At 49.6% G+C, this 9,485-nt stretch overlaps 2 protein-coding genes across 2 annotated transcripts; both read left to right on the plus strand.

The window, feature by feature from the left end:
* Positions 1 to 4,334: 4,334 nt before the first annotated feature.
* LACBIDRAFT_294744 (uncharacterized protein) lies at positions 4,335 to 7,218 on the plus strand (the record flags this gene model as incomplete). The annotated part of the gene is made up of 4 exons (XM_001883268.1): positions 4,335 to 4,507; positions 4,561 to 4,580; positions 4,602 to 4,651; positions 4,738 to 7,218. 4 exons carry the CDS (start codon positions 4,335 to 4,337, stop codon positions 7,216 to 7,218), a joined length of 2,724 nt encoding a protein of 907 aa, XP_001883303.1.
* Positions 7,219 to 7,404: 186 nt separating this feature from the next.
* Positions 7,405 to 7,827, plus strand: LACBIDRAFT_302283 (uncharacterized protein; the record flags this gene model as incomplete). The annotated part of the gene is made up of 1 exon (XM_001883269.1): positions 7,405 to 7,827. Exon 1 carries the CDS (start codon positions 7,582 to 7,584, stop codon positions 7,825 to 7,827), a length of 246 nt encoding a protein of 81 aa, XP_001883304.1. The 5' UTR covers positions 7,405 to 7,581.
* Positions 7,828 to 9,485: the final 1,658 nt, after the last annotated feature.

Here is a 9,485-nt window from a genome sequence, read left to right on the forward strand (position 1 = left end):
ATTGAAAGGAGTCTGTCAGCGGCGTAAGCGTGAAGGTGAGGTTGAGTCGTCAATGGGGAAGGTAGAATTTTGGACGGGGTTCTGTATTTATCGATACCTTGATGTAATCTACAGCAAGGCGCCGGTATTTTCTAGTTGGTTGCTGTTAAGTTGCATGGCTGGTGAGTGTATTGAATGCACTGCCATTTCATAGCATGCCGAGCATAGTACTACGTAAGTGTGAAGGAACAATGTCAGGCAGGGACTGGTATAATCAACGAGGCGTACATTATTTCGGATGTCAAGGCTCCGACCCTGCTCTTTCGAGCGGATAGAAAAATCTGTCTTTCATTTAATATATAATGGCCTTGGTCAGAAACTCGCACCAACCAAGAAATTAAAGAACCTACCGATATTGCATGCAAAATCTGGGAGGGAAATGATACAAATTGGCTTCGTGTCGATTCACAAGTGTCACCGGTTGCTTCGGATACTCGGGCATCAACGCCTGTGCATCATATGCGCTGCGTGAAATCAATGAGGCTGGAATCTCGGGCCACAAAGTAGGATAGGATCAGTGGCCTTGGTGTGGTCCAACTATAGTCTGCACGCCAGCCACACAAGCGCCCAAAGTTGTCGGACAGTCCCACGGGCTCAAAGAGCATCGCCTTCACCGAGGAGGAAATGAAGGGAGGGTGTTGACGAGTTCTGATCAGTATTCAGAGGCTGCACAGTCCTCGCTTCAGCTAATGCTCACCACTACCGCCGGAACTTTCTACCACCATCGTGCGGATAAACCCTCTCTGGATCCTTTGCCATATTTGCGATCGCATGCGGAACCTGGAAGCCCGCCCAAAGTAAATTCCGTTGAACCTGCATAAAGCACGTAATACCGCACCTCCTCACTCAAACCTCCTGCAAGACCTGATCATGAAGTTCATGTGGAAGGTCGCCGATCGCACTTCGCGTGTTGACAATCTCCTGCCACCAGTCCTCTTGCTGAGAAGAGACGTGCGCCGTAACCGTTTTGCAAATTGATCGGTTGGGTACTCCTGTATCGTTACACGACGAATCTAATACACGAGTGTTGTTTAGCAGAAAGATCTGGATCGCGATAGGCAAAGAAAGCATGCACATAAATTTTGAGGGGATCCTGAACGCATTGCACGTTGTGCCAAGCCTACTAATATCCCGATAGTCTGGTTCTCAACCCGAGACGTGCTCATTGTTGCACGTGTTATCGCTCATGATGCTTCCTCCACTCCCTCGAGTACCTCACCCATTCCACAAACTTTCCATGCGCCGGAACAGCTAGAAAACTTATCACTCCTCTCCCCCCTCGCAACGTTCGTCAACTCTCTGATAAGATCATTGAAGATCCCTGGACCCCGAGTTGTCGTTTGCGCGAGGAGATATTCAAATGTGAGGTAAGGTGCATATGCTGGCCAGAGAAGGGCGTCATTGAATTCTCGTGAGATTGCTTCGATGAGTGGGAGAGCTTGACAGATAAGGCGCGCTGCATCCTCGTTTTTCACAAGTTGCTTCCACGGAGAGAAAGTGACAGTTATACTTACACGTGAAAGTTAGTTGGCATTGTCAACAACCAATCCAAAGGTAGTCAGTTGGCAGCCGCTCGAAAGGGCCTTGGGGATTGACCTTGACGCTGAGAACTAGATATTAAGTGGTGATTACATGACATGATTTCAAAAGATAAGATTGCAATCCACGTTGAAATCGGTATCAATAACTATGGACCGATCTCAACCGGCTTGGCAGGAGTCAACCCCGTGGCAATGACCGTGTTCAGTTGAAATCCGTTGCAACTGGGAATAAACCGGCGTTCTTACCTGATCGCAACGCCGGCCAGTTGTAACTGAGAAAAAAAAAGTCCAACAAAGTCACCCACTTATTCCTTTGTCCTAGCATCCACCACGGAACACAAACGTAAATGAACGTGGATTGTTGAAACACCGTCGAGGCACGAGTGACCTCATTTGCCAGTGCCACCATCGCGACGTTGTCTACTAGTGAGCTTTACGACATGGGAGACATCTGTGCATGCAGCGGTTAATCAACCCTGTGTCTGACAAGATACCGAGACGCATGAGGTTGGGGTACAGTAGATATTCTCACAATGCATATACTCGTAATGCATAAATCTCATAATGCATGACATTTTCAGGGGACCAACTTGGTACGCGGGGATTTATGCATGGAACATCATATCGAATAATGCATATCATATTTTGGCATTATGCATTACCAGATCTACAGATTTACCGGGTATTTACCTGTTCACCTCATTGTACCTGAGTTTTTCAGGACCAAAGTCTACCCTAATATACCCTGCCATGAATACACTGCTCGAGAGTAGTATCCAATTTTGCCAATCATTCTATGCCAGCTGCTGAGGAGAAGAAGCGGAAACCTGGAGACGGGCACAAGCCCTATGCACCTCGCGGAGGGAATGGAGCTGTGCGAGCATTTGGTGTGTCATCCACTCAGAGGCTCGCGGCGTGTCAACACTGCTTTTGCAACAACAATTGCGCAAATTGAGGGCTCATCTTCATGTTGTTCAAGTGAAATCAGCCTGACAAACTACTCTCAACTCTTTTTTCAGTAGTAACCTCTCTCCCATGGATGTCGATAGCCTGTAAATATCCAGTCTTTCCAGTTTTCGTCTCACTACATAAAGGACATTTCGAAGCGTGACATTTTTTGGCTGAGGTCACAAATAGTCACATTTTGTGACATATTTCATCTTGCATAAATCTCACAATGCATAGAAAAAGTCGGGGACCGGCATTATGCATTGTGAGAATATCTACTGTACTTGCTTACTTTTATTTGCCACTCAGGCTGTCGCGACGTGTTCACTGAATCAAGCGTTTTTTCAAGCCGCTTGTCTGCTAGTGGACATTACGACACTGTGCGCAGCGGTTATTCAACCCTGTGTTGAATGTTTGACAAGATGCCGAGACGTCCTGCACGAGGGTGGGGTACTTACTTGCTTTGTCTCGAATCGGCACGGTCTTCCTAGTAGTGACTTCAGACATGCCAGTGCTTATAAGGCGGGCCACGCTCACTCACTTATTCCTTTGTCCTAGCAATTGCACCCACCCCCTACGGCCGGCACCATTGACATCAACACTGATCGTCGCGTCCCCAGGATCCAGCCAGGGCATAAGCATGGCATATCGATGTCATCTTTCCTTTCTTTCTTTCTTTGGGTTTGTGGGTGCGGGGCAAGCTCGATATCACTCAGGACCTCTCAGGACCTGAATCAACGCTCTGATTCTGAATAGCGAGACTTGGCGTTGATCTACGACTCTCGAGGAAGGCGTTGGGTCAAGTGACCAGACCTCGTTCTGAATCTGATTTCGAAATTCAGGAAAAGTGTCAGTGAGCGGACCTTGTATAGTAGATGATGGGAGGCTTGAGCCTTCAAGGAGTTATGGAGGACAGACGCTCGTTGACCATGGGCGCGTGGCGTATTTGAAATATAGTCGAACCATGTTTGTGTGTTGGGCAGTGATTAATGAGGTGCAATGGCAAATGGCGCCGACGTTTCGGAGTGTGATAGTATCGCTTCCGATACTAGGAAGCGAGGGGATTTCAATGATCAACTTTGAAGTCGTTGGTTCTTTCTCAATTTACGGCACACGACATATGTCGAACCGTACTCCGACACCGTCTTTTTGTTTAGAAACCGTGTGTTGGAGGTTCACGCTCACGCTAGACGTGCATTGCAATCATCAAGGGATTGAATTGAGATTGCTAGTTAAGTAGTTGACGAGAATCGCATTCAGGGTGGGTGATCGTGCAGGATCTTGGCTATGGGGTAGCTTGTTGATCGTTGTGCGAGTGTGAGTTGCGTGTGTTGTTATTGGTAAGTAGGAAAGTGGAGGAGGAGACGACTGAATTGTATCCACGAGGAGAATTTGGTACCTTGTTATGCAGTGATGATGATGATACTGATTGTGTACCTTTCTTTACACGCGATGGGGTCGGTAACGAAACACGTGGATTAGTTCGGCATGGCCTGGGGTTCAAAGTCCGTGGACGGGGGAAGGGGTGTGGAATGAGGATATACATATGGAGATTCAGTGACGGAGCAGGGGTCGGACCATAGATCTGGAGAGGGTGCTGTGCGGCGGCTATAGAAAGGGCACGGGCCGACTATGGGAGGTGTTGGTAAACACGGCATAACATTTGTACAAACAGGGGTGTATATTGTGTGATATCGGAGCGACGAACTTGCTTGGTTACTTGCTTACAATCCGTTTTGGTTAATGGCTTCCACATCTCAACCCATCGCACTCCCTTCGAATAATTCACACAATGCTGACTACAACATGGCAGAGGGCTCTTACACTGGCTCATCTGGCTTCTTCAATCCCGCTTCGTACACCCGCCACTTTCTCGGCTCACCCATCTCATGGCTTGCTGGCTCGTTTGGCGTTGGTTCCTTTGGCGGCGGTCGCTTTCCCATGGGTTCGCCAACTGCTCAACTGCTCAGCTCGATAGAGTATGTTTACCTTTTGCTCACTCGCTTACACCCTCGTATTAACCGGCAATCAGTCCGAATGAATTTAGAGCAGGTAAGACACCGTCGTCCACAGACGGGTCTATCCTCAATGCACTCAACGTATTTGACCGAGATAGAGAACTCGTCAGTCATTTGCTTAGTTTTTTTTCCATTCTGCCTCTGACTTGTACATGTTTCAGTGTCAAAATTACACTTGCTGTGGTCTTCAGCTAAACGATCTTCATGCCCTGTTGGAGCATTTTGAGGAAGTGCACATCGTCGTCCTCGATCCGACCGCACCCCAGCCCCAGGCTCACATCCAGATCCCCTTCTATCCGCAGTCCCATGACTCGGATCCTTCGACATCTCATCACAACAACAAACCTACACCATGTCCTCCTTACCACCAACAACGCAACCAACAACAACCGTATCCAGCTTCGTTTGATGCTGACGATATGGAATTAGAGTTGGATTTAGACAATTCTACCCAACCACCACCCCCTCCTACACCAAGTCAGTCAAGCTCTCATTCATCTCCTTCATCGGGCGCTCCCTCTCCTCCAGATACGCCCATATCCACTCCTTTGTCAGCCTATCCATCACCTCACGCCTTTATTCCCCACCATCTGCCTCAACACAGCCACGTCTCGGCGTATATCTCACAACCCTCCTCACCTTTGTCAAACTACGACAACAGCGTCTCCTCCACGCGCCACTCTTCGCCCACAGCAAGCACGCAACGGCCGAACCTCAACCTCAACCTCTCCTCCTTCCCACGTTCACACCTAAACTCCCCTGCACTCGTCCCAAACCCCGAGGAGGTATTCAACCCTTACGCCCGCTTCTCCTCCGACTACTCCTCCTGCATGCCAGGCGCCCAATTCAACGGCGCCAATGTTGACGAAGCCAGCGCGTTGCACGGAGTATCACCTACGCACTGGCAAGTTGTCCAAGAACAGCAGAATCAACAAAATCAGGGTCAATGCGTCCCTCCTGCCCTTCTCTTCTCCAGCAGCGCGTCTGTCACACCCTCCAGCACCCCTGGCGGCTCGCGCGTTCCGAGTCCGACGACGTACCACCACCCGCTGGCCAACGCAGCACAAAGTCCGATCTCGTCCGTACCGGCTTCTCCAGCCCCAAAGTCACACACTGCGCCTAATAGCGGTGCGTCTACGCCTGTGAGAACTTCGAGCGCCACAGCAGGCGCTACGCTCTCCCGCCCTGGCAGTTCTTTATTGTTATCCAAGCCCTTCCGGTGCCCCAAGCCGAACTGTAATAAATCGTACAAGCAGGCGAATGGGTTGAAGTACCATATGACGCATGGGAGCTGCAACTTTGCGCCTCCGAAGGATTTGGAGCATGTTAAGGATCTTTTGGAGCGGAAGAGGAGGGATAAGGAGAGGGAGGCTGGGTTGACTAGGAGTGCTAGTTGTGGGAGTGCCCTTGGCCCTGCTGCTCCTCCTTCTACCAACGAGGTGATGAATGAACAAGGCGTGTTGACCTATGGCGAACTGGGGAATATCTCTGAAACGGAGCTAAGGGAGGTGGAGAAGGAGGCTGAGAAGCGATTGAGGCCATTTGCGTGTGGAGTGGGCGATTGTCAGAGGCGGTATAAGAATATGAATGGGTTGAGGTATCATTATCAGCATTCGGGCGATCATGGTGCTGTTGGGCTTGCGCTGCTTGCGAGTGGGCAGCATGAGTGTTTGCAGCATGGGGCGCAGAAACGTCAACAGCTCCAACAACAACAAGGAGGGGGAGGGGCAGGGACGGAAGCGGAGAGGGAGGGGAGGAAGAGGTTTTTAGGCTGTGGGAAGGGGAGCGCGAGCGTTCCTGTTAGTAGGGCTGGGAGTGCTAGTCGGACGGGGACGCCTTCTTTGCCGCCGGTTACGGTGCATTATTCGACTGGGACGACGCCGACGGGGGTACCGCCTACTACGGCGATGACGACGCCTATTCAGGCTACGCCTGTTCAGCCTTTTCCTTCGAATGGGGTGAATGGGAATGGCGTGGTGTCGACGCCTGCTTCGCCTACGTTTACGGCTCAACAGCAACAGCAGCAACAGCAACAGATGGCGTATCAGTATGCGCATGTTCATGCGCAGATGCAGAGACAGTATGCGGTTATGCAGCAGCAGCAGGCGCAAGTCCAGGCTCAGCAGCAGGCGGCGCAACAAGCCCAACAACAGGCGCAACAACAGGCGGCGCAGGTTCAAGCTCAACAACAGGCGGCGCAACAACAAGCCCAAGTTGCACAAGCGCAACAGCAAGCGCAGATCGCACATCAAGTACACATGCAGAGTTCATCGCCACATATGCATGTGGCTTCCCCACACCAACAAGTCCACTCGCCACAGTCGCCGTCGAGGTATTCGCATTCGCCTAGGCATTCGCATTCGTCTTCGCAGGGGTCTGATTCGTCGTATCATGGTGAGGCTCAGCAGGGGCAGCAGCAGGGATTTGGTGATCACCAGCAGCAGGGGTTTGGGGACCAGCAGCAGCAGGGATTTGTTGGGCAGCAAGCTCAACAACAGGGATTTATTGAGCAACAGCAAAACTTCGTTGATCAGCAACAGCAAAATTTCGTTGACCAGACTCAACAGCAGCAACAACAGCACTTTACGGACACCCATTTTGCGGCGTTGTATGCGCAACATCAGCAGCAGTTGTATGCTGCTGCTGGTGGTCATGCGATGGATATGTCTTGAAGAGACATTGTCAGAAACGTTGTATCATTTATCTATCTATCGATTTATCTGTGCGTTTTTCTTCCCCCTTCTTGTGGTGTGGTGTTCCTTCGTACTGATTGGAGTGTTGTTATATTACAGAATCACCCGGCTGCTTGCTTGTTCTTTGCTTCCCTCCTTTCCGACTCAACTCGACTCTTGTTTGTACCATCCCTGCTCCCTCCTTGCCTTTCCTTTGTCGATTTTTTGTTAAAAGTATCTATACTATATTGTTACATATTATTCCATCCCCTCCCCCATCTTATCCTTCTCCCTAATTTCATCCCCCTCCCCCACCTCCATTTTTTCATTCTTGTAATATCCCTCGGTTCCCCGACGTCACATATGCAGTCGACCACTCACCCGCCCTCACCAACCCCCCACGTCGTCGCTTGGCCAACCTCCATCCGCCCCACGTCGTCATCGCTCAAAATCGCGTTTCGTGCTCCCCAAGGCTGGTTCCTCGGAGACCGAAGGATAATATTCCCGACTGGCTCCACCCAACCAACCAATGCCTACCTACATCGAGCCACGAACCCAACAACCAACGCCACCCAACCACCCCAACAAAAAATAGATTCAAGTCGGTAACTAACGCCTTGGTTTTTTTGATATTGCACATATATATAATCTTGCATGTTTTCTTCGTGTAAGATAGATTTTCTTTTTGTTTCCTCGCTACTGACATATATATACGTTTCTTGCCCGTTGAACTACATATAACGAAAACGCGTTTTTTTGCCTAGTCTCTCTCCTCCTCTCCCTTGACCTCTTGATCTTCTTTTTTGACTTGTACCACAAACTTCAAAAGCGGTTTTAGTCTTTTTTAATGTACAATTGTACATAGCTATAGCATTGCCGTATCAAATCACGTCCCAATTCCGTCGTAAGTATATGAAACAGAGAAGATGTTTGAACTTGCTTACATGGGGTTAACTTGTACCTTTGCGCATGTCGCACACGAGCGCTTAGTCCTAACTGTATGTCATTTCAAATTCCGTGGGATGCATAGCCAGTGCATAGCGCAGTACGCCTCGCCACCGACGTCATGAACGTCAAAGTTTCAAAGTTTCAACAATCCCGATTTCACCGTTTATTTGCTCCGCGAAGGGTTTAGTTTTTCGTTTAGCGCTGAAAACTGTCTTGTCACTCAAAGAATCAATATGCGATCATCAGAAAAGTGTGGATGACAGATGTCCGTGGATGGCGGGTTGACATGGTATTGGATGTCGGCTTCGATTCAAGACACCGTGTTGGGCTTCGATGATTCGGCGATGCGGCCGAAATTGCTTTTGTGTATGGATGAATGACCCAGGGAGTCGGATGTAGTGAGAAGTCTTTTGAGGTGAGCCTGATATCTGATATGTACATAGTGGGTAGTAAATATGGCGCTAGGCAGTTCGAACCGCAATGCCGGAGGGTGGAACTTACAGAAGCAGTGTATAACGAACGTTCAATGTCGTACGATGATTCTTTTGCCTTCTGGGGTCGATTCGAAGATAGAGCCTGGAGGACGGGGAGTGGCGTTTAGCTAGGAGCGTTCAGTGTTCGTGTGTGATTCTATCTGGGTTGTGGAATCCAATCGCAACTTGGCCGGCTGGGACGCCTGTGCGTATGCGTTAAAGTGTCTTGTACCGGTACATATGGGCTTCACGGGCAACTTGAACTCTGTAAGCTCGCGTATGTCAGCCCAGTACTGAGGTTTGCTTCACCCTTCAAGATGTACGTTACGGAGTGGACCAAGGCAGTGGAGGTTGACAGTCTGAAGATAGATCTGGCGTTTACATAAATCCCTTGTGAGATAGAGGGCCGCCGAAGAGGGTGAAAGTGTTTCAATTGACAGAGTTGGAGAGATGTTCCCTTCAGAACTCAAGGAATGACGAATGAGACTTCCGGGCTCCCGGCAAGCGGGGTTTTACGGAGTCCCAAGCACAAGTGCTTGACCTAGATTCAGGTCTTCATGAGTTGAGACATTCTCAAGGTAATCAGGGTGCCTTACATTTTGAAAGCCTTCGTGGTCCCATGATCAAATGGCGTCCAAACTTCCGATGAGCCGTTGGGAAGGGTAACACAGAATGGTCATAAGAATAACTTCGATGCGCCAACCTTGGTCAGCCCCTGGTGTGCGCGTCGAATAAGGGAAAGAGAAGGATGTCTTTCCATTTGGGAAGGTCTTCATTTCGAAAAGAATTTCAAGGATTACATGCCAACTAGTGGTAGTACTCGGATCTCGAAGGGAAGTCCAAGAA

The sequence above is a fragment of the Laccaria bicolor genome, genomic scaffold (genome assembly GCF_000143565.1).
Source record: "Laccaria bicolor S238N-H82 LACBIscaffold_20 genomic scaffold, whole genome shotgun sequence".
Classification (NCBI taxonomy): Eukaryota; Fungi; Basidiomycota; class Agaricomycetes; order Agaricales; family Hydnangiaceae; genus Laccaria; species Laccaria bicolor.